This window comes from Zeus faber, assembly GCF_960531495.2.
Source record: "Zeus faber genome assembly, chromosome: 7".
In the NCBI taxonomy this organism is placed as follows: Eukaryota; Metazoa; Chordata; class Actinopteri; order Zeiformes; family Zeidae; genus Zeus; species Zeus faber.
The window spans coordinates 16,739,032-16,764,875 of record NC_137203.1 but is presented as its reverse complement, the minus strand read 5'-3'; the positions used below and the strand labels follow the sequence as shown (position 1 = coordinate 16,764,875).

Here is a 25,844-nt window from a genome sequence, read left to right as displayed (position 1 = left end):
CAAAAAGAAGCCCGCACGCGGCAGCGCCTCCTTGTTAATAGAGACACCGTCTGCAGCAGATTCCTGCACAATTTATTCCCGACGTGCGTGTGCAAGAGAGTCCACGTTGTGACGAGACGATCCCATTGGATGGGAGAGGGGGTGCGAGAGAGAGATAGGGAGGGAGGGAGAGGGGGGTGAGAGAGAGAGATGGGGGAGACAGAGAGAGGGGGGCGAGAGCGAGGGAGCGATGGGGGGGGGTAAGAGAGCGAGAGATGGGGGAGAGGGAGAGAGAGAGAGCGAGAGAGAGAGAGCGAGCAGCATTTCCACAACACACAGCGTGTTCTCTCCAGATGCCTCCACAGCAGCGGTTCTTCTGCAGTGTGTGCGTGCGTGTGTGTGTGTGTGTGTGTGTGTGTGTGCGTCTGCGTCTGTGTGTGCGTGCGTGCGTGCGGGCGTGTGGAACATCCTCTCACCTCGACCGAGGCAGTGTTATGGAGGGCGACGGAATCGCGCCGAGGCATGTTCCCCAACATGTGGAGCAATGTCGTCTTTGAAGACGCGTCGCCGCGCGCCAGCCGCTCGGCCCGACGTGATGGAGGCCGCCGTCTAGCGCTGCGGAAGAGGGTGGAGGCAGACGGGCGGGTGTCCGTCCCGCGGACGAGGAGGGAAGGGGCGGCTCTCCGCGCGTGAGGAGGAAAGGTCAAGGGGCGCACGGTGATGTCCGTGGCCGCGCGGCAGCGACACCGGGCACGGGCCGTACTCTCCCTCCCGGAGGAGCAGCGGGGCTGGGGGTGGACTCACAGCGCGCGTCCGTCCGTCCACACTGCGCGCTCCCGGGCCGAAGGAGCGGACGGGGTTTTGTCCGTAAACAAACAAGCAAAAACAAACAAAGAGAAAAAGTGAAATTTACAAAAAAAAACTTTTTTGGGGGGGGGGGCGGTTTTTTTTTTTGTTGTTTTTTTTTTTTTTCCCCCCGCTTCGACCGAGACAACTTCTCCCACGCGCACCGCCAAAAAAGTTTTTTTTTTTTTATTGTTGGGGGGGAGGTGGGGGCTGGGAGGGGGGGGGGGGGGGAAGTGTCGGTCGTCGTTTTGTTGGGTTTCGCTGGAACCGGGCGGAGCAGGCACGTCGCGGCGGTGGCTGTCCATGGTGCTGAAGCTGGAGTCCAGGGATGGTGGAGACGCTGAGCATCGCAGTGATCGGCGCTCCCGGTGTGGGGAAAACTTCCATAATCCGCCAGTTCATCTACAATGACTTCTCGGAGGTGTACACGCCGACCAGGACCAGATACGTGTACAGACCCTCCGTCATACTGAACGGCAGCATGTACGAGCTGAAGATCCTAGACGTCCCACCGATGTCCTCTTTCCCATCCAGCTCCAGTCAGGTAATATCACATACTGTACACTGTATATATATGTGTATATAAATATATATATATAAATATATATATATACATACACAAATGGGGTCTGTCCCTTTTTCTGTCATCCTGGATGCAAGGGTCTGTTTACAACCACTGGCACTCCTCAAAGACAAAACACCCTTTTTATTTATTCTTATTATTCCATCACTATCAGATGTCCCTATCCTAGTTGCTATGGAGACCCGAGCCTTGAGGAGCTTACTTTCGCTGTTGTAAAATTCTCTCTCTCTCTCTCTTTCTCTCTCTCTCTCTCTCTCGCTCTCTCAGAAAATCCAGCCTGCCTCATATTGTACGAGGTCTTCTATCGTCGTATTTAATCCTGCCGTCTGTTTTATAACGTAGCTCATCATTTTTTACGTGAAATATTGCAAGGCGTCTTTCACGGGTGCGACACGGTGTAGGCTTTAGGACAATTTTCCAGGGTCTAACAAATGATGTTTGCCTTTCAGTGGACATGGGCTGTATTTGCTCTCTGTGGTAATGAACGTAATGGGTACCACAGAGCTGCAGGGACTGCCATAGTACCCACAAACCCATTTAAAGCATAGATCAAACAGACTTGGGTTTAATGCCTGGCCACAGGTCATTTGCTACACCTCATTAGTTGGTGGCCAACCTGGCAGTTGGATCACAGCAAAGTACAGCGCAGTCAGGCACACGCAAAACTCTGTGCGCAAAACATCTGCAGCTGTAATCTCTCTTGCACAGAGCAAGTATTAGTAAAACGGCAAATGAAACGATCGCCATGTTTTCATTTAGCTTAAGTTACAAACAAAAAAGACAAGCTGTCGATCCCCGTCTATTTTGCCCATGGGTAAGCCAATAAGTCCCACATTCTCGATGAATCCCGCTCTATGATTTAAGTTGAACAAACCAGCTGTTAAAGTCCAGTACACAGAGAGACCGTCAAGGTCACACGGCGCGGAGCGTCCACACACACATACTGTACCTGCTGCTGAACCCTTTGCACTCTCCTGTAATGCACATGGGCACCATAGCAAAAACTGTACTTTACTCCAAAGGAGAGGCGTCACTGAGAGCGAGCTCATAAGGAGAGAGAGAGAGAGAGAGAGAGAGAGAGCAAGCCGACCCTCTCTCTCCCCCCCCCGAGTATGTTTTTGCTCTGCACGGACTGAGCGTGATATTTGACACAGGCTCGGTGACGGCCAGAGCGATGATCGAGACCCTCGATGAATCGACCGCTCTCCTACAGACCTCACAGGAGAGACACATCATAACCATCCAGTACGAAGTCTCAGTAGGGCTTGAGCGTTCTGCATTGTGGGAGGCTTTATCAGCGAGCCGGGACTAAGAAAAGATTAAGAATCTCATGGGGAATATGCACGCATGTGTGCATGCCTTAGTATTGATCCATGGAAACCACTCAAGGCCGCTGTTCCTTCTAAGAGATTATGATAGATTTAGCGGAATAGAGTGTACGTTCATGTAGTTCCCGTTGAATACTTGTTCCTACAGCTCCTTTGTGTAACACGGGGAAATTAGCTTCTTATTTTTCCAGGAAACGGTTTTGAGAGACAAGCACCAACCATGTCCTTTCCCTGTGTTCTCAACAACTGTGGCGGGTTGAGTCACGTGCTTTCTAGTCATTGTGACAAGAGCGGCGCTGCCATTAACCCCTCCTGAGTCATCGCTGCGCTCCGTCCTGACCCAGCGTGCTCGAGGGCCAATCTGCACGGAGATGTTACCGGGGTCGGGGGCACAGGATACGACGGGGAGCCGCCGGCCGAAGCATGGCCAGCGCAGACAAAACTGATTAGGGAAATATTCCCATTACGGAGCAAATTCAATTAAAGAACTGGGCTAGGATACTGCAGGGACCAAATGTCTAATAGAGTACAGTACGAACCCAACTGCAGCCCATTAACTAGGTTACACAGAGTTTAATGGGCAAGCAAAATACTCTAAGTTTTTCAATCAAGGTTTTGTTGATCACGTGAAACATCCATGAAAAGTACATAACTGAGTTGTATGACTCCAAGCTATGTGGTTTGGTCTTATTGAACCCTATTATAAAGAAAACGTATATATTCATGGTCTGAAACACTTCTAACCCACTGACATGATGTCATGGATTTTCATTTCCTCTGTTTAGTACTGAGCACAAATGACATTTCATTCTTTTAATGTATGACCACGGTCCTGGCTTTCTAATAAGATAAAATAAGACAACACTTTATTCATCTCTGAAGGGGATTCGGGATTGTTTGTTGTGGTGTAGCATGGCTTTCATTTTCCTTTTCTATCTGCCTTTAGAGAGCATTCATATTGTGTTGTCAATAGTATGAGATGACAGATGGATTTAAGCCCAACAGCGGATCCGGCTCAGATTCTTTTTTTTGTGTTGTTTTTTTTTCCCTTTTAGTTTATTTTTATTGAGATAATAATGAATCACCATGACTCCCTCCTACACAAGATGCTCTACCTATTTCTCCTGCTCACTCCATCTACTTCCCCTGGACTCAATGCTGTCAAAACTGCCTATGGTTTTGGTGTAGAGTCGATCATGTTTAAGGTCACAGGGCAGGAAGAAATTAATGCATATTTGTTGACATGCTTGTATCTACGCATGTTTTGATGTTTTCTGTTCACACGTCTTTTTATGGCTGGCGACGCATCAGCAATCTTATTTCAAGATCAGGTTCAAGTTCAAGTTCAAGAGATTATTTGTCACATATATACGAATTCATATGGTCATACATATTGTATATGCAGTGAAATGTCATGACATCCAGTGATTATATAATTATAGAACCCAGAATCGCGATGGTGGCGCCACCCCTTGCGGCCCCCTGCGCGAGCATCTCGTGTCGATTACGCACATTTTAGTATTTTTAGTACTTTTAGAGCTAATAGAGCTTATTGTGCCCAAATTGATTTGATCACTGCATTGCTTAGCTGGTTCAAATCTCATACAACAAGAAATTCTAATATTAGCCAAGTCATACAAGTTGATGACTTCAAGTTGTTTTTGATTACTCACTCTTTCAAATGGGTAGAAGCCAGACACATATAATTCAGCACCTTGAATTGTATTGTTTGTTTGTTTTTTCTTTATTTCTCCAAAATTTGCTCATTACTATTCTTCCTCAATTGTTGCTTTAAATCTATTTTTATATACTATGTAAAGAATTGCTTAACTCATTTTTTAGAAAGGTTCTCAAAAAATGACGTGACTGTTATTATTAGGGGTCCAGTTATTGTAATTGTATGGCAGCCCCTTATTGTAATTGTAAGAAGAAAAAGAATATATTCGGAATTTTGAAGCCTAAAAACATTTGGAATACCAACTTCTGCATAACACATGAACACGGTTGATGTCTTGTTTAAACCGTGCTGTCACAAAGACCTGGTGTTTAAAGTTTCATCCGAATCGATCCACATACAGAGCGCATATTAGCGAAAAAAACAACAAAAAATTAAACGATTTTAAGACGGACGTGACAGTACGCCCATCCGAAATATGTCCAACCCGGCCAAAACTATCTGGAAGACATACTTCGGCGTAAGCTAGAAACACATCTTTTAAACCGTTATATAACAAGGATCTCGTGGTTTAAATATAATCCAAATCCACCCACATATGGAGCAGATATTATTTAAAAACCGAACAAATTTGACACAAAATATTCAGTTGGTCTTGGTTAACTGACACGTCACACGTGTCGTTCGAAATTGATCAAGATGAGATTAACAGTAAGTAATTTCGTGACGTCATCATATTATTAACTATAAATGTAGAAATTCCGTGTAGTCTTTAGAAATGACCAAACAATCAATTGACATGTGTATCTATATAGCTTCTTACCTGGTAGATGTCAGTAGATCTGTTTGATTGATATTTTAAATCTGTGGTCCACATTACTTTGCCAGATAAGAAAAATAACCCTTGAATTGTCGTCTGAGCGTCGCTCGAAAACACTATAATGTGCGAATCAATGATGAGTTCAAAATCCAAGGCGGCATCGGAAAAGTAAAAGCCGTGCAATGGTAATTACCCACAGAAATACCACAAAGTTTTTCTTATTCCACGGAAACTAAAATGTAATCCAAGGAAAAAACTCAACAAATAGATGACATGCCCGACACAGCATTAGACGGCCATCCGTCACTGAGAGTGCAGCTCTATTTCCACGGACATAATGGTGAGTTATAACAATGAGGGGTTCTGGTTCAAAGGCGAACATGGAGGATTGTTTTAAAGACAGGAGGGTTGCGCTGTGTAGACCGCATAGTAGGTGCTCTGCCGGACCAGCAACAAGTAAACCCGGAAAATCAGGCTGCGTTTCAGAGAACCCGGGAAATTGTAAAACACACCCAACACAACTAAACTGGACCCTGTGTATTGCTGCCTGCAGCTATATTTATTATGATTATTATTATTCTTATTATTCTTCTTCTTCTTATTATTATTATTATTAAAAATAACAAATAATACATTTTGATCGGCACAATTTGAAGGTAAAAATTGATTGACGTCATTACAACAACCAGGAAAGTGACAAAGTTGTGGTAAAATGGGTGCTGATGTCCATGCGGACACTTGCCTTCATGTTAGGTTGTGATTGTATGTAACTGAAAGAGTGAATAAGGAAGTGAGTGAGAGGTGAGTGAGTGAGTAAGTGAGTGTGGTGAGAGGCTTTTAGTTATATTTGTTGCCGGCAGCAGACCACCAGATTGACTTCATCTCAAACATTGCAGAACTGGGAGCTCAATAAACCTCATGGTGTCGGTCGTCAATGAGTGAGGGCAGGTTTGGCCTCCAGGGAAATGATACATTTCAGAAGCACTGGGTATTGATTCATCACAGAAATCCACTGCCACCGAGCCGCCCTCCCCCCAGCGTGAGGGCACAACAGTTTTATCCCTCGAATGATAGACACAACAGCTTTGTCCTCGCCTGCTAAAAACTGACCAAGGACTCTGGTTGTCAGGGAAACATGTTATAGTTGGCTCTTGTAGAGAGCAACGAGATGCTCTTTTCTGCAAAAAAAAAAAAAAAAAGAAAAAATGTTCAAAGGACTTACTGGACAATACAACGGCATGGATTCATGAAAAAAACAACCTCACGTACGTCTTCCTGCGTCTGACTCTAACTGAGCTCTCGCGTGCTCCATCCTCTCTCTCTCCCTACTTTCTCTGGTGTGCGACCATCCGTTTGTTGTCTCGGTTTCCAGAGCGCCGTCCTCCTGTTTCTAGATCCACCTTCACATTTAAAAACAGGCCTTTGATGACAGAGAGATGAGAACGCAATGTGCTATTTTTAGCCCATAAGGATGTAGGGCTGCGTCTGAAGCACCTCCCGAGGACGACATTAGGTACGTCTCGCAGACTTGGCATTGCACGCTGCCGACACATTTCATAATGAGCGGCAACAAATATGCTGTTGTCGAACGGGAATAAATCTTATAGAGGAGATGATACATGAGAATCTTTCCCCATGAAGTGAGAATGCAGCGATACCTGTGTTGGAACACCGAAGTCCTCAAAGAGAATCAGGAAATGAAATGACTCCTTTTATGTGACACATGCTCTTTTAAGGAGGTTGAATGAAGAGGGGGAAACATCTTGCATTTGTTTACGCAGCCTGGCTCCTTTTCCAATCAAAATCGTAATAGCAGTGTTCTCCATGTGGCTCCTTGTGCTCCCTCCACGCTTCACCGCCCTCAGTTTCTATCCAACAATGCACGAGACCATCTCTTCACACTTTCCCCCGCCACAAAGCCTCAAATCCATTTCCCAAATTGAATGAAGGCAATTACTCCTTGATGACATAGACATAATAATAGTGTCGATATTTTAGCTGACGCCGATCACCTCCGGTCCCTGCACCTCTCCCCCTTTCTCAAACGCATATTGGCTTGCATCACGTGTCTGTTCCTTCTTCTTCACAAAAAACACCAACATTGTATCCTCAAATAAAAGAGTCGCCTATCAATGTTTTACAGGTGGCTTCGGTATTATATGACTCTATTCTATTATTTCCCATTTGTGCTGCCAGCAAGAGTGTGAATTCCCCCTGCCACCCCTCCCGGGGGTTGGATTGAATTGAAGTGGCTGAACCATCAATTAGCATGCAGGCCAGAGTAGATGTTACGTTAGCACTCGGTTTGCTCATCCTTTGCTGCTTTTTAAGGTTTTTAAGTTTTTCTTCATCCCTTCCCTTCAACCGGCGAAACCACTTAAAAAAATCGCTTCACGCTGCAGGTGCCGCTGGAGTGGCGAGACCACATGAGAAACAGAACGGACAAGTCAGGGTGTGGTCGGAGAAACAGGTGTCCCTCTGACACCAGCAAATGTATCCTGCTGCACCAAACGGTGTTTAAAATACATTACCATTAATCAACAGCGTCTTACCCACCCTGTGTGCGTTGCATGAGAAGAGATGATGCAGGCACAAGCCGCGGGCTTCTGTTTCTTCTGCCGCCACTGACTGAAGCCCACGTGGATGGCAACGCTTGGTTTGCACTTTGTGTCCAGGGCCGCTCGCAGCTTGGACAGCGGTGAACACTTTAATTATCACAAAGCTGACCAGTCAACATGTTTTATGGCTTTATACTGCGTCCTCTGCCTCCCCAAGCGGTGCCAGCTCTAACAGTTTATTAACGCCCCACATTTTACAGGGGCGAAGAAAGGCCGCGGAGGCAAGCTAATTATTCTGATATACGCCTCGTGCCATTCAGGTGTACCTTCCTTATATATATATATTTGTTTTGTTTTGCAGGAGTGGCTGGATTTGCGCTGCAGAGGGGTTCGCAATGCCAATGCCTACATCCTGGTGTACGACATCTGCTGCGTGGAGAGCTTTGAATACGTCAAAATGATCCGGCAGCAGATTGTGGAGCACAGGTACTGTACTGTCTGGTGGTGGCGGCTGTTATCTGCACCTTGTAGTCACACACAGCGTTTACCGCACGGAATGTAAGAACAATAAGAACTTTTTTTAGTAAAGCACTTTTCAACAAATGTGTGTTCCGTGTGTGTGCGTGCATGTGTGTGTGTGTGTGTGATTACTGGATTCTAGAAGCATCCTGTGTGTCACAGCTGAAGACAGGCTAGATTCCCTCAGCTCCGCTCCACTGACACGCCATTACACATTCAAGACAATATGACAGAGACAGATTGTATCTTGTGGTGATAGCTTATAATTTAGCGGACTCCCCCTCCCCTGCATCCTGACATATCAGTAATGAGGTGACATTTGATTCCTGCGCTGATGAGCGACAGCCGCACCAAGCAAGTGTGGTCCTGTAAAGAAAGAAAAAAAAAAAGAGAAGAAGGGGAAAACAAGGGTATTTCATGCTCGGTCAACCTGGTTGCTGGCACCTACATCTGCATATATTTGCATATTGATAAAGTCTAAATGAGCTGCCCTAATTTGTTCAGCTCTAAAGAGGCGACGCTCAGTGGTAAGACCACACTTTCACATCAAAATGAACCTCCCCCAAAACTCCTGTAGCTTCAGGGGTTATGGCTGGATCCTTCGACCATGGGAAACATGGCCTTCAGTCTATGGCCGTGCAGCAGATGCGTTTATTGTTTGTTACGCCCTTGTCGTAAATGCCATATCAATAGAAGCAGGGGACAGAAAGGTGAATGCAAGTGGAAAAGAAAGTGGGAGAGACGTGACCACTGAAGGATAAAGTGCGAAGGTGATGCTGAATTTATGAAGGAAATTGTGGATGGGTGTAAGGAGAATGATATTTTTCTAATTTTATATTAATATCATAAATGCCAGAACTGTGTAATTGTCCCTGTATTTTTTTGTTGACTGAACGAACGATGTTGATAACAACACAAAAAAAACGCATCACATACAGGCATGCCATCTGAGTGGGCATCCACTCCAAGCATTCCAAGACATTACGCCGACAAAAACCTCCCACAAACACGCCTTTGCCTCATATCGTCAGGATTTCTAACTTGTCCTGCCGCTGATTGGGCGAAGTCACAAACACCGCCTGAAATCACGTCACCTAAAGTGACGGAATAAGTCGGGAAAACCCGGTCGTTTTTTGATCCGTCGCTGAGGCGCTTTGGGCTTCACTCCCACACATGGGGGGGTTAAGAGATTCTCATTGTAGCCAGTGGCTGGATACACCTGCGCTTTAAGAATGAAACAACTCTTGAAGGTAACTGACAAGCAGCGGTGGCAGTTTCCAAACATCTCTGAATGAGCCGGGGATGAGTGAAAGAATACACAACTCAACAAGTCACAAAGCACTGTCACTGCCTCTCAGCCGGAGCACTTGAGGCTGCTTTATTCAAAGTTCAAAGTTCAAAGTGTTTTATTTGTTCAGTGTACAGTACAACCCAAGGTCATTCGGTACAATGAAATTCTTAGAGAATGACAGGCGTGGTGGGCGTAAAAAGATAAAATAACAAGGCAAAGAGAAGGAGGAAATAAAAAAATGTAAAATAAAATAATAAATATAAAAAAAGATTAAATGAGACATTTTAAACATGTTTTTAAACAACTGCTACTTTATGTGAGCAGATCAATTATTTTGTTATGTATGTTTGTTAAAACAACTGATGAAATACATTATTTTACGAACCATGTGGCTGAGTAGGAGCGCACCGATAGAAAGAGTATGGGACCTCCTATTGAGCCTTAAGATAAGATAAGATAATTGGTATAAGAGACCTGATAGAGTATAAGAGAGGAGTTTGCATTAAAATAGGGCCAGAGCCATTTTATCTACAGTACGTGTGTAATTAGCTCCCATAGGCTGAGCTAATTTGCTGAGCCAATGCCGAGGTCAAACGGGATTTATGCACTTTTCTACTGCAGCCGAATGCAGGACAATGGTGTTTCAGTAGAAGTGAAATCAAACCTGTTAAAGCTGAACTTAAAAATTCATATGACGGGTGGGATGGGATATGAATATAAGAATATAAAGGAAAATATTCAAGTCCAAGTAAAGAACATGAAACAAGGGTGACCATTATCAATTTTTTTCAAGATAAATCTACATTTTACCCATAACGGTAGTCCTCAATAATAGATCAGTGATTTGGTCATAAAAAAAACCTTCCACACATTATATCACACTACTCTGGAGTTATAATGCTGACTCACCACCGTGCTGTGCATTCAGCCTAACCTCTGGAAAATGTGTATATTCTAACATCATTTAATACTTTTCTGTGAAAAAAAAAAAAAAGTTGTAATTCTAGTTTATCCGAGTGGTTGTAGTCCAATCACAACACTAGTCAGAGTCTTTTTATTTTAACATTTTTATCAATGGAGCAGGGCATTTTACCATTTGCAACCATAGACTATTGATTTCAGAATGAAATCATTTGCCCGAGGAGCAAGGTGTGAATAGCACACTGCTGCCAGGGAACATAGCACATTGTTTTAAAATTTGGAGAAAGCCAGATTATTAATTTATCTAAGTACGGGACTGAAAGTACGTTCATCACTTTTTGTGTCTTTGTTGTAGCTGCCATCTAATGGCATTCATGAATTCCTCTCAGGCCTCTCCTTTTGTGATGTCCCGCTCTGCTCCCTAATGTCTTCACTTCCTGGTGTCACATCCCTGCCCTGATTAGTTTCACCTGTCCCTCGTTTACCTTTCCTCCCCAGTGTATTTCGTCGCTGTGTTCCCCTCTCTATGTTCCCGTTCGTCTTTGTACCGTGTGTCAGGCGTTCCAGCGTTTTTTCCTCGTCTCTCGGCCTCCCGGTATTTTTGATTCCCTGCTCGGTTTCCTGTACCTCGCCTTTGCTTCTCCTTGTCGGATTGTTTGCCCCGTCTACTGACCACCTGTGTACTGAACTGCCTCGCCTTGTCTACTCCCCGTCGTACTGTTTTCTCCGCTGATTGTCTACCTGTTTACTGATCCTGTTCAAGGAAAGACTGCTTTCTTTTATAAAAGTTTCTGTCTCTGAGTCGTGCTATTGAGTCCTCTTGCCTGTCCTTCCACCAGTCATTACAGTACGAACTGGCCAAGGCTATGGGCTCAGCCGACTCTGATCCAGGTCCTTCGTACCATCACTGAACAACAGAACTCTCAAGCCAAGTTAAGTGTAATACTCGTCCAGTTACGGAAGATCCAATCCGGCCCACGATCAGTTGGCAGCTCCAGTTCCAGTCCTCGCTCTAGCTCCACCACCAGCTCCAACTCCAGCCCCCATCGTCACATCGCCAGTCCCGGAACTCACTTCTCCAGACCTCAGCGATTTTTCCCGGGACTCCGGGGACTGCGGGTCCTTCCTGGTCCAGTGTGGGCTACATTTCAAGCTACAGGCGTCTTCGTTTCCATCGCAGTGCTCGAACGTAGCCTATCTCGTTTCCAACCTCGCCGGCCGAGCTGAAGCCTGGGCTACCACTAAGTGGTCCAAGGGTTCTCCTGTCTGCTCTTCATTGGAGCTCTTCTCCGACACCCTCCGCAAGATCTTCGACCACAGTTACCTGGGCCGAGAGGCAGCTAGAGCATTAATGTGTCTGCGCCAGGGTAAGCATTGAGTCTTAATGTTAACTTAATGACTACGCCATTAAGTTCTGCACCTTGGCAGCCGACAACGGCTGGAACTCTCACTCCTTGTTCGATGCTTTCCTCTGTGGGTTAGTCAACCCTATAAAGGACCAGTTAGCCCTGCAAGAGCTTCCCTCTGGCTTAAACTGTCTGATCTCCTTGGCCATTTATATTGATAACCCCCTCCAGGGGAGAGAGGGAGAGAGGTCCAGAGATGTCGTTATCACGCTCATCCAGAGGGGGCAGCCTACAACCAATCATCCTTCTTTGTGGTCTGTTCCTGCTCGACCGGTGGCCGCCTCACCATTGCCCCCTACTGACTCAGAGGAGCCCATGCAGTTGGGGAGAGCCAGGCTCACTCCGGAGGAGCGACAGGGCAGATGTATATTATATCCTCAATTGGGTCACTTGATCTCCACATGCCCAGTAAAAGGCAAGGCTCATCAGTGAATAGGAGTAGAGAGTTTGTATGAGACAAACTACTTCTTTTGTTTTTTTCCCCTGGATTCCTCACTCAAGCATGGCTTATCACTCTTTATCAGACTCCCCTTCACTCGGTGTTTGTGGACTCCAGGCCAACGCTTTGGATGGATGTCTGCTGTGCCGAGTCAGCTCATTCAACTTGTCATCGCCAATAACTACACTGAGTTCCTGAGGCTTCAACTCCCCATTCAACTCCCCATTACACCCTTTCAAGCTGGGCTTTCCCTGGCTCACAAAACATAACCCTCACATAGACTTGTGTAAAGGGGAAGTAATGGGTTAGGGAAAGGAACGCTCGCTCTCCTCCTTCCTCCTCCCGTCAGCTTCTACCTCAGAGCTGCCTCAACCCTCTGTCTTTTCACCTCCTGCCTTGAATCTTTAACTCCAAGACCTGCCTCCCGTGCTTCCCGAGCCATTTTCAGAGTCTTCCGAGGTTGTCCCGAAGTTCCTGAGTCTCCTCTCTCCCCACCTCCGCCTACATCGGAATCTGACTTTCCAGACCTCACTGGGGTCCCTTCCTGTAACCTCAACCTTAAGGATGTTTTCAACAAGGCCAGGGCTACCTCTCTGCCCTCTCACCGACCCTATGACTGTGTGATTGACTTGCTACCAGGTACTTCACCCCCCAACGTACACCTCTATTCTCTGTCAGCCCTGGAGATAGAGGCGATGAGGAAATATATTGAATCCTCACTGGTTGCTCGAATTATTTGTCTGTCTTCCTCTCCTGCTGGGGCTGGCTTCCTTGTCTTGGACAAGAAGGAGAAGATGCATCGACTACTGAGGCCTGAAGGACATCACCATCAAGAACACGTACCCCCTCCCTCCTTATCTCTTCAGCATTTGAATTACTGCAAGGTGTTCAGATCTTTACGAATTTCGATCTGAGAAATGCTTATAATTTTGAAAGGATGAGGGGACAAGTGGAAGACCGCTTTCAACACTCCTCGTGGGCATTATCGAGTATCCTGTAATGCCCTTTGGCCAAACCAATGCTCCAGCTATATTTCAGTCCCTGGTGAGCGACGCCCTTCAAGACATGCTGAACCTGTTCGTGTTGGACTACCCGGAGGATATTCTCATCTCCTCTCCTGACGAGGAGACTCATGTCCAGCAGGTCCGCCAGGTCCTTCAGCCACTCCTCAACATCCAGCTCTTTGTGAAGGCTAAGATGTGCAAGTTTCATGTGCCCTCCATCGTATTCCTGGGGTTTCTCTTCTCGGTAGGCAACATCCAGATGGATCCCACGAAGGTTAGTGCTGTCACCAAGTGGCCTATTCCCTCTAATGGACGTAGAGGGTGTAGACGTGAAAATGTAGACGTAGAAGTAGACGTGAAATGTAGATGTTTTAACGTTTCCTGACCTTTGCCAACTTTTATAGATGATTCATAAGGGACTATAGCGCCATGGCCACTGTGTTGCATGCCCTAAGCTCCTCCAAGGTCAAGTTCCTATGGTATCCCCAAGTCAAAAAGGCTTTCCAGAGGCTGAAGGAAAGCATCATCTCGGCACCGGTCCTCACGCTGCCGGATCCCAGTCAGCAGTTTATTGTGGAGGTCAATGCCTCGGACGTGGGCTTCAGGGAGACCTCTCCCAGCGGTCTCAAGAGGACAACACGGTCTATCCCTGTGCCTGAAACTATGATGTGGGAAACAGGGGGCTGCTAGCTATTAAGGTTACCCTGGAGGAGTGGCGCCACTGGTTGGAGGGAGCCGAGCATCCGTTGTTTTGTACTGACCACAAGAACCTTGATTACATCTGCTCCGCCAAACGGCTCAACTCCTGACAAGCCAGGTGGGCTTTTTTTGCAAACCGATTTAACGTCTCACTGTCTTAACCTCCTGGGTCCTCACCAACATCCTGCCCTCTTCCTATGTGGTGGGGGCAGTCACATGGGGCATTGAGGAAAGGGTCAGACAGGCAAATATTAATACCAAAGTACTTGACGGCTGTCCTCCAAAGCAGTTGTTTGTCCCTGCCTCACGTCAATCCCAAGTCATTTATCATTCATTCATTTTTTACAGAAAAGAGCGAGACCCTCTTTGTCATCAAAGAACACTTGTGGTCGTCCATGGAGAGAGAGGTGGGGGAATATGTGGCTGTTTGTCCTGTTTGTGCTCTGAACAAGGTCTCCCGATGCCCACCTCCTGTGCCCGCTCCCTGTGCCCCATCGCCCCTGGTCTGACATCATCTTGGACTTCGTCACAGGGTTACAACCCTCTGAAGGTAACACTACCGTTAGTGGACAGATTCTTGAAACTGGTTCACTTCATTCTGCCGCCAAAGTTGCCCTCCACCAAGGACACAGCGGAGGTAGTTTTGTCCCATGTGTTTCATCTTCATGGATTCCGTAGGGATGTTGTGTCAGACTGGGGGCCACAGTTTCACTTTCAGTTCTGGAGGGCCTTCTGTTCTCTCCTTGGCGCCACCTCACATCCTCCACATCCTCTGGGTACCACCCCCAGTGTAACGGTCAGACAGAGCAGCTTAACCAGGAGCTGGAGACCGGTCTGCGTGCCTCGTCTCCCAGCACCTGATATGGGTAGAATAAGCACACAACACCTTACCCAGCTCTGCTTCTGCCCTATCTCCCTTCCAGTGAGCCTATGGGTACCAGCAACCACTGTTCCCTGCTCTAGAGACAGAGGTTAGCATTCCCTCTGTCCAGGCCTTTGTGTTGCTGCACCTGGGCCCGTCATGTGCTCCTGAGAAGCGAGGCCCGGTACAAGAGGATGGCTGACCCCCGACGAACTCCCGCTCCCACATACCAGTCTGGTCAGAGACCTGCCCCTGCACCTGGAATCCCGCAAGTTGGCTCCCCGGTTTGTGGGGCCTTACCCTGTCCTAAAAGTGATTAATCAGCTGGTGACTGTGCGACTCAGACTCCTCAGGTCCATGAGGGTTCCACCTCATGTTCCATGTGGCCAGAGTCAAACCTGTGAGAGCGATTCCCCTGGTTCCCACCTCCCAGCCCCCGCCACCCACCTAGGACATCGATGGAGGACAGGCTTACACATTCAAGCAGTTCTTGATGTTCCATAGTCGTGGCCATGGGCGGCAGTACCTAGTGGACTGGGAGGCGTATGGTCCTGAGGAGAGGTCATGGGTGGCCTCCAGCAACATCTTGGACCCATACCTCAGCTGGGATTTCCATCGCCGCCATCCAGACCTGCCTGGGACGCTAGGTGACGTCCCTGGGGGGGGTACTGTGATGTCCCGCTCTGCTCCCTAGTGTCTTCACTTCCTAGTTTTGTTGTTTCCCATCTGTGATTGTCTTCCCTGCCCTGATTAGTTTCACCTGTCCCTCGTGTACCCCCCCCCCATAGTTTATTTAGTCGGTGTATTCCCCTCTCTCTGTGCCAATTTGTCTGCATACCATGTTTCCAGTGTTCCAGCGGTTTTTCCTCGTCTCTTGGTCTCCTGGTATTTTTAATTCCCTGCTCGGTTTCCTGGACATCACCTTCGCAATTGTTTGACCTATCCACTGACCACCTGTGTGCTCAACCGCCTCACCTTGTCTACTCCCTGTCAGATTGTTTACGCTGCTGACCGTCTACCTGTGTGCTGAGCATGTTCAAGTAAAAACTGTTTTCTTTTATCAAAGTTTGTGCCTCTGAGTCGTGCTATTGAGTTCTCTTGCCTGTCTTTCCACCTTTCATTGCATTCTAAAAAGGCCTGAGCATTATTACTCTGTTAAATAAGTTGTCAGATTGAATTTATCAAGCCGGGGAAATGGTTAAATCAAGCCTCGTTGAGTGTGTTTTAACATGGTGAGAACATCCATGAATGATCTGGTCTAACGCCAACCGCTCTCTGGTTCTTCTTCTACCATCCGCCATCTGCTGCTGAAGTCTGTCGTCCCTCTCACCAACCTTGTGCCTCTTTACAATCTTTACAGTGTTCCGTGCATGACATGTTACCCAACAGTGCGTCTCAGCCTGTGCAGAGTGTGGTGGGAGGCCCCTGGAGCCCGCAGCTCTGATCCACCCGTCCGCCCCCACAGTCCCTTAGAAACACCAGGCGAGGCAGCACACACACCACTGCACCAAGCGGCCCAGCCTCTTGGAGCCACTCTGAGGTCACGAGGACAAATCCCTGCACATTGTTTTGTGCTTGTTAATTAAAATGATTTTAATTATACTCTCCGCGGCAACGATTGGACACACACTCAACACGCACACGTACCCCCCAAAATAATGTACTGCAGCTGTCCGTTGGCAATGGTTGTGCTCCTCGCAGGCACACAACCCCCACACTGCAGCAGTCTACTCACATTAAGTCCATCGCAGCTCACTGACAGTGTAGCAGACAGTGGACCTCATGTCACGCTTGTGATGCCGCTGACCTTCAGGTTGTTTGTGGGAAGGGGAGAAGGAAACACTTTGTCACAGTGTGGCAGATATATATCGTGCCAATAAATCACCTTTTTACATCCTCACATCATCACTGGAGATACTGTGTTGTCATCTGATTAAAAAAAAAAAAAAAAAAAGATGTTCTTTTCTTCAATTTGTCTAATGTTATTTCACGTTTAACTCCTGTCCTTTTCCCTTTCTTCATTCCCCTCCTTATTCCTATTCCCACGCTCTTTACAGAGAAGGCAGCAGCAGCGAGGTTCCAATCCTGGTGGTTGGCAGCAAGAGGGATCTGCAGCGGCAGCGGTTCACCCCACGCAGAGCCGTGTCGGTGCTGGTGAAGAAGACGTGGAAGTGCGGCTACGTGGAGTGCTCGGCCAAGTTCAACTGGCACGTGGTCCTGCTCTTCAAAGAGCTTTTGGGCATCGCTGTGACACGCAGCATGCGTCAGAACCACACCTCCATCCGTCTGCAGGGCGCATTACAGAGGAATCGCTGCACCATCATGTGACCCAGATTGTTCCCTTCTTCCGCTTCTCTTCCTCCTCCTCTCACCCCGGGGCTGGAGCTCGGATGGAGAACAAGGACTTCTATCTAGACGACTGGAAAAATACCCAGATGCCTCCTGCTTTACTGAGCTGATTTTTTCATAATGAGATTTATTAGGACTCTTTGCGCTGTATAAGACATTAACTCCACACACACACAAGATCATTCTGCCACTTTCTCGTCAGATCTTATTGCCAAATATTTAGAGGGAATAACAGATGGGTAGCAGAGGGAAGATGCGCAATGTTAAAATACCACCATTGGTTGCTCTCATACTAACATGTTATTTATATTGGGAAGGGGCCATGGTGCTTCCCAAATCCCACAGCAGCAGGTCTTGCTGATTACTGTTCGGCTGTGTTTCTGAGATCAGCAGTGAAGAAGCAGCAATATCATGACGTCTTCCTTTTTGAATACATTCATCATATTCAGTCAGGTTGATGCCTGACCCCACCTTAGCTAGATCTGTCAGTGGAGGGGAAAGGTCAGCATGAAGGGTTGATGGTGATAAATCAAAAGTAGCTACAAGTAATCCTTCATTTAGGTCAAACTATCCTGACAGATATGTGCAAATAGAAACCACACAATACAGTATACCTTTTAGATTCTGAATAGCAATTTGCATCGTCGGGTTCTCCTGGTTAACCGATCTTTTTTAGACGTTTTTATTTTCCTGTCCATGTTGTTCACAGTCAAAGCTGTTGTTCAGACGACTAATTTAGGGTTGTGTTGCAGTGGAAAATGTGGCAGTCTTTCATCATGATGCGAGGTTAGACTCCCTCTCCTCCTTCCCTGACTGTTTCTGATGAATACATTAAATTCATGGAGTTGGGGAACTGCAGAAGGAGCTGCAGGAAACTGAGGGAATGCAGTGTGCGAGAGGTGTGTGTGTGTGTGTGTGTGCATGTTTGTGTGTGTGTGAGAGAGAGAGAGAGAGAGGGCGAGGGAGAGGGAGCAAGCACGCAAAGTATCATAAACGTGAGCAGTGTTTCCACCTTGCGACTCTAGACGTCGATATTTAAAAAGTAGACAGTGATTATTACAATAGCATAAGTAAAACAACAGCTGTTTAATATTTGGAAGTAGGAAGGAGCAATAAAAACTCTTGCTGTGCCGCAAGGGGATGTATAAAGTAATGATCCCCCCCAAATACAAATAGTGCCAGCAGCCACAAAAAAAACAACAAAAAAAAAACACTGAGTCCCTAGCAAAGCTTTTACTGCAATGTGTGAGTTGTGACTGATGAATAACGTTGTGTTAAATTAAAAAAAAAAAAAAAAAAAAAAAAAAAGGTGTTGCTTTTCCACTGGATTAAACCTAAATATATATTCTGTCGATATGGCTGCACTGAAATGAGGTATAACCACTGTACATAAGAGTGACCATGGTACCATTGATCTGCATGCTTTTTTGTTGGTAGAGCCAACAGGTCAGGGTTTACTTGCACTGATGTGAAAATGTGATACTGTCTTTCATTTTGTGATCTCGTTTTGACTCACTGTTTAGAAGCTGAATGGTGTGAATGTGAGAGCTGAAAAGTGGGACACGTGAGAGCACAAACTCCTGTTTGTCTCAGCGGCATTGTTCGGGAATCCCTCTCTCTCTTTTGAGGGAGATGGCTGTGTAATCCTAACACCCCCCCCCCCCCCCAAAAAAAAAAGAAAAGATAAAGAAAAAGAAAAAGTAAAAGAATTATGTAGCAAGAGTTCAACTGGAAAGCGTAGCATGAGTTCTCTCTTTATTTTGACTGTGTGCGGATTTTCAAATTCAAAAGGGCTACGATTTTTTTAATCGGATAAATTGCTAGTATTTATTTTTACTGTGTGGGTACCGTGATAGTAATTCTGTTTTTGACACTTGATGAATAATTAAATACCTTTGAAATCAACCTCGTATTCGTCGTTAATGTTCCGCGTAACGTGCGCAATTCAAACTTGTGACAATCGCGCCACCTTGTGGCAATGTTACACACGTTGATCCTGATGATAATATTAATATTACTATTAATATTAATATAATAATTTTAATCATATAATTTACACACCAGTGTATTTTCTCCTTGTATTTTAGCAGGATCATTAATACACTGTATGAATGTGTGTGTGTGTGTGTGCGTGCGTGCGTGTCAGAATCAAAGTTTTTTTTCACAATACGAGGATTTTTTTTTCGTTTTACTTCAGCAAACATTTATAAGGAAAATAAAAAAATATATATTTATACAGAAAATAAAAAGCCTAACTTAAGAGGGTGTGTGTGTGTGTGTGTGCGCGCGCGTGTGTTTGTGCACATAGGTCTGTGTGTGCGCGTGTATGTGTGTGCACGTGCGTGCGTGTACGCACACGCGTGTACAGCTGTTTGTGCGTGCGTGCGCGTGCGCGTGCGCGTGTGTGCGTGTTTGAGTGGGCGGCTGAGCGTGGATGCTTGTGCGTGGGTGCGTGGGTGCTTGTGCGCACACGTGTTTGTGTGTGTGTGTGTGTGTGTGCGTGCACATATGTTTGTGCGTGCGTGTGTGTGTGTGTGTGCACGCGCTACAACGCCAGGTCACGTGCCAAATGTTTAGGAGTGTTTTCTTGCCAGATAGCGCGGTCACGTGGTGCGCTCCGCATCATCAAAGCGTCTCGGCTTCATTGTCCGCTCCGGCGTCATGTGAGGGAGAGGGGCGGACAGAGTGAGACCCGTCCTCCGTCACACTCGCTCCGTGCTGCGGCTCCCGGCTGAGCAGAGTCCCGGTCGCACGTCGAGCCTCCGGCGGAGCTTCCCCAGTCGATCCAGGACCGAGCGGCGGCGGAGCGGCGGAGGATGAGCGACCAGGGGAAGGGCTCGGCGTCCACCTCTGCCGCGGCCCCGGCCCCGGCTCCGGCTTCGGCTTCGGCTCCGGGTCCCGGTCCGGGGTCGGACACCTACAAGGGCTGGCTCTTCAAATGGACCAACTACCTGAAGGGCTACCAGCGGCGGTGGTTCGTCCTCAGCAACGGCCTGCTGTCGTACTACAGGTAGGGGGGATGTGGCCACACGCACACTGACAGCTCCGCCAGCGGACTAGCGGTTAGCTAGCATGCTAGCTGTCAGACTGGGAGGCAGGGCGGACACAGCTCCACGGTGGATGGGTTCACTGGTTCCACTGGTGCAACACAAGGCCTCTTCATCGGGGGCAGCCAGGAATACTTGCAGCTGCAGTAGTACTACTCAGCTAGTTGTACTAGAACACAGTAGTTGAGTAGCTAGCCGCACATCATTAGATCCAGCTGTTCATCACTGACGAATGTCCTGTCAAATAATTAACAGTTTTATTTAGAACCTTCTTCACTGGATATCACCAGGGGTGGATGCTGTATACACACCTATTACTCAAGAAAAAGTACAAATACCCCGACTCAAAATTATTCTAATGTTTGTCTAGTGATTATTCTAGTGCCGCATTGTTATTCCTGCCTCCCTGAAAGTATGTAAGTACTTGCTGATAAATGTACTCAAAGTATTAAAAGTGAAAGTACTTGTCATATCCAGTGACCTGGCATAACAGAGCCCATAATAAAAAGCGTAAAGTGCCTATTGTACCATTTTTCTTCTGCAGAGGAGTGCTCATGCATATCCTGATTGCAATTTAAGATAGCGTAGGTGTCATCATAGAAAAAAAAAAAAAAAAAGAATATAAGAAAGAATATAACTTCTGAATGAAGCTAAATCTATTGTGACCGTGTTAGAAATGTAGTCGAGCTTGCTTTCAAATGTAGTGGAGTAACAGTCGAAAGTCTCTGACTGACTGAATGTGCTCGAAAACGGTACTTTTCCGCCGCTGACGGCGTTATTCATCGGACGTCCCCCAAAAAGCAGCCACCGTCTCTCGGTGCCGAAACACAATCCAGCGGCACACTGAGGTCCCTTCATCATCGTCCTCACTTTACCGACCTCTCGCACGGCCGCCACCTGTGGGGCTGAACACCTGTGGTGCGGAGTCATGTTTCCGCGGGGTGAAGGTAGACTGGGACTGCCAGGGCAAGCAACGACAACAATGCTATTCTGTTCAGCTCCACACGGGCTGCCGTCCCACAATGCACTGCTTTTATCTAGAAGGTGCACCCCCTGTGGAGTGGAGTCACCTCAGTGGACCTTGTCCCACCATCTGTGAACTATGTAACTGATTATTCCTGAGAGATATTGGAGCATTGTTCATAGACCCACATGCCTGAATCCCAACTCTAACATTTGGGAATAATGCGGCTGTGGCAAATCATGATGTCAAGGTCAAGAAAACCTCAAATGCTCTTGTATCTCATAAAACCTTTTTATATTTTTATATTTTTGTAGCATTTATTCCAGCCATATAACCTAGCTTTTCACTGTACATGGTATGACTCACCGTTCCTAGACTTTGGCTTTTATGAGCTTTCAGAGGGGGTTTCAATCACAATCTCATGGGAGTGTTTCCCCATATAATTGAGACTGAGGCTTAAAAACAAGACACTTAAAATTGAATTCAGTCCAACGAACCTGATTTTTCACTGTCCTGAAATATGAAGTATCTTGAAGCGGTGATCAAGATTGCATGCAACAATGTTTTTTATACTATACCATATTTCTGAATATTTTACCATAATATACAAAAAGTAAGGATACTACGGAAGAAAGCTATAAATTCAAAAACATGGTTTTTGAAGAGGGGAGTGGGATTACATTATATTGATTTTAAACTACCAATACTTTTATGCCATTGTCTGATTTGCATATTAATATCTGAGGTATCAAGGTCAAAGTTTCATCATTTGGTACCAATATCAACAATTTTGAAAACAATACCCATCGCTGTTTGATATTGGTCTTGTTTAAACCCATGTCACAGGGTTGTCACTATACACTCCCACCAAACCTTTACAAACAAAGAATCCAATTGTCCTTCGGCCAATAAGGGATTCGTGGAAATGGAGAAAGGGGATCCGGAGCCCCACTCTGGGCTGTGTTGATAGTGAAAGGAAAGAAGCCTGTTGCTGCCACTGTCTATTAATAGTCTATTTTGTCGTAAGGTGACTGCTGTCCCAGATGTAAAGGTAGCTTGTTGACATTCGAGCTCAGAGGCAGTGGAGCGCACGAGTTCCCACAAAGGAGAGCTGGACTAATGTTCCCTCCGCTGATGTTTGCCTGGCAGAGCGCTTCCCGTGTCTGGCTTCAGGCTTTGTGCGTTGTTGCTCCAGCCTCTATTGTATGTAAAAAGGAAATATGCGGCCATACCGAGATGGCAGCAGAGTTTCTTCATCTGAGGATTACTTTATTTTGATGATTGCGAGTCTGTATGGTATATCAGATTCTAACATAGTGACATGTCAGAGTAACATTTTATGTGGGTTTTGTAGCACTTCTACCAGTGAAGCTGTAATAGGTGTTAGACTGAGCCCACCTTGCACGTCACTTGACTCCACTTACTGTCTAAATATCATTCTACTTTGGACTCATGATGTGCTTACTGTAGATCCATCTCCAATCTTACTCCCATATCCTTCTAATTTACGAGAATAGGAATAATGTGTGAAAATACTTTGCGCGCGCACGCATACACACACTCACCTCTTTGAGGAAATCTGACTCGTGCTTTAGGGAAGATTACAAGCCTTGCGTGCGGTGGGACCTGCTGTATCAGTTGATCGTACCTCATAGTAGAGTGGGCGTTAGGTCTTTTGTCGCTCTGTCTTTGCCAAAGCCTAACTCAAAACAGTAATTTCATAGTCACTTTGTGTGTTCAGTGTCATTTGTGAATATGGAAGGCTCGCCTATGGGTCTGCTGCTGGCACAATGTGTACTTGGGAGGCAGGACAGGAGAATAGAAGGAGGCCAATTTGCCACTGGCCCAACTGTGTGTGTCTGTGTGTGTCTGTCGGACATGTAATACTGGGTGTGCCACAATATCATTGCTCGTCTTTTGTTGTTTTTTAATTTCTCCTCTTGGCATGACATGTTCGCCTGTGCTCGCCTCACACTGTGTATATATTCTCATGTTCTGTGTACTGTGCATCTTTTATGCCCTATCGTGTGTACTGTCCTGTATGTTTGTTCATGTCTAGCAGTGTCCTGTATTGTTGACAGGCTGTTGTTCTGTCATTACATGCTCCAGATCGGTGGATTTGTGTTTTGTGAGGATGTGTGGACAGGGGAGCGACAGGTAAAGCCCTGTATTTCTCTGCTGGCTCAGCTACATGTAGGAGCCCTCCTGTCCTTAGCCACACCTTAACTGCAACACATTCCCTAGCCCCTCCCTGCTCGATGTGATCCTCAGCTCTGACTTCCAGCTTTTGCACTTCCCTCAGCTCTTTTTAATTCTGTGGCCGATGCATGGCCTCACTCCCCCCAAGGGCAGCGTGGATCAGCATGGATCTCGTCTCACTCAACAGCAGACTCGGGGCTCTCCGACTGTACTAGACCGATGCTGGGCTTCATCCACCTCTGCTTGCGGCTTCGCATGGCTCCAGAACGGTCATGTGACCACGCATGATAGGTTGCAACCGAGTTCCAGGAAAAGACGTTAACATGGTTCGTCCAGTTCAAGCAGCGGCAGAGTTCACCGCAAGGAAGATGTGTGTAAAGGTTGGATCCAACCTCTGTTTGGATTCAACCTTTACAGACATTCACTGAGTCAGATTGGTGTGAGACTGACACAACTGAGAGACGGCTGCAGTTGCTTGTGGCTCAAAGAGGGTGGATGGATAATGTTAGTGCCTGTAGACAATAGATATAAGACAACAGATAGTTATAAGCCCACCTGAATGTGGTTGTGGAATACTGAAAAGGATATGCAAGTGTTTATTCTATCTTTGTGGGAGAAAATGTACAAAAAGGTCAGACAGTATTCCAATACAGAACTGTATTAATACAACTAGTTATTATGCATAGATGTCTTTCTTGCATTTCTCTTTTAAAGGTGAGATTCATGCTTGCTCATTCATTTGGGAAGATAATCGTTTAGCATTTGTAAAAGCTTTCTAAAACATGTTGTTTGTTGCCGAATGAATGCTACTAAATTGTGCATTTTCTCGACGTTCTGCTAAAAAAATGCAAACGCATTATCGCACAACAAGCACATAAACAAGACTTTCAATGACACCTTATTTTCTACTCACCTGCTTTATCTCCCTCTTTTCTCTAGCCTTCTCTCATTTACAACCTCTCTAACTGTGTTCTTTATTTGTCCATGCTGTTATTCATTGTTTGATTTTGTTCGCTATGGGGGATTGGAGCCGGACAATGGACTTGTTATCTCGAGCACTGTGGCCCACTGAATGTGCAACAGTTGGTCTTGGTGGAGCCTGCACAGAATAAGCACAAATCGACACACTAATAGTAGAGAACAAGGAGACTGTGTTTTGTTTTGTTTTTTCTCTATATAGTATTCATGTTCAAGAATGTGTGTTCTGTGGAGAATGTGTATATTTAGTTTTTGCCCGTCATTTTACATTACCAGCTGATTCCTTTGCTGCAAGGCACTGTTCTAGTATGATGATCTGTGACAGTCTGCCTCTCTTTGGCTCCCTTTCCCTGCTTATTGCCCAAAGCAGTTTATTTCCTCACCCTGCCCTAAGCCTTGCTTTTTTTGCCAGTTATACTCAAGTAAGGCCTGTGTTTTATTTTTTCAATATATTTTTTCAAGGATTCTTCCTAAAGGAATACACAGCATACAAGTTACAACAACAACGTACAACCAGCTGAGCTTCAATGCCACTATGTCAATCTATGTGTTTTTGTTTTTTTGACGCAGGACCCAGGCAGAGATGGCCCATACGTGCCGCGGCACAATCAACCTGGCCACAGCACACATCGACACAGAAGACGCCTGCAACATTGTCCTGAGCAGCGGGGGCCGGACCTACCACCTGAAGGCCAGCACTGAGGTGGAGCGCCAGAGATGGGTCACGGCACTGGAGTTGGCCAAGGCTAAAGCCATCCGCATGATGAACGATCAGTCTGGTAAGAGCATCTGGTGCAACTAGCCATGCCAAGTGGGAAATGTGTATTGTACATCAATTTGTGCATCCATTGACACCTTTAAAAAAAAAAACAAAAAAAAAAAAACTCTGCAACATTTCTACTATTATTTTCTGCTCTTGTGTAATTTGTTTTGTCACCCTCCATATGTGTAAAGTATCCTTGGGTCCCTTGAAAGGCACTATAGAAATGCAACCCATTATAATAGTTGTTATTATAATCATTTAATTATTATTACATTTAAGAAAAAACTTGCTTTTGTCCATTAAGCTTTATGTTGAGGACAAATGTATTGAGAATGTGAGCGTAAGAAAAGAATGGAGTCGTTATTCGTTCGTGCCCCTTATTAGGTGTGGACCTCACTGATCTGGATAAACAAAGGTTGGGCTGATGCCGTCATCCCTAGTATGCATAAGATTATTTTATTGTGTACTTTGCAATCTACTTTGTTAGCTTGGTTATACAAATATGTACAAGGTTAAATGCCTTTCAAAACATTCCCTGTTTTTTGCCCAAGCCTCAATGTCTCGTTATATTTGAATTAGCTCTGTTGGTCTCTAGCGGCATGTGATACGCTGCA

The 25,844-nt window shown here is 46.0% G+C and overlaps 2 protein-coding genes across 2 annotated transcripts in view; both read left to right on the top strand.

Moving 5' to 3' along the window:
- Positions 1 to 1,153: 1,153 nt before the first annotated feature.
- rasl10a (RAS-like, family 10, member A) lies at positions 1,154 to 17,258 on the top strand (the record flags this gene model as incomplete). Its single annotated transcript, XM_080003456.1, has 3 exons — positions 1,154 to 1,369; positions 8,151 to 8,275; positions 16,988 to 17,258. The coding sequence occupies 3 exons, from the start codon at positions 1,154 to 1,156 to the stop codon at positions 17,256 to 17,258; spliced, it is 612 nt and encodes a 203-aa protein (XP_079859582.1).
- A 2,837-nt stretch (positions 17,259 to 20,095) lies between these two features.
- Positions 20,096 to 25,844, top strand: part of osbp2b (oxysterol binding protein 2b) — a gene marked incomplete at its 5' end in the record, with an annotated part of 58,438 nt that continues 52,689 nt past the window's right edge. Inside the window, 2 exons of the mRNA XM_080003832.1 lie at positions 20,096 to 20,289; positions 25,038 to 25,246. Coding sequence (XP_079859958.1) covers positions 20,096 to 20,289; positions 25,038 to 25,246 — 403 coding nt within the window. The remainder of the gene's footprint in view (positions 20,290 to 25,037; positions 25,247 to 25,844) is intronic.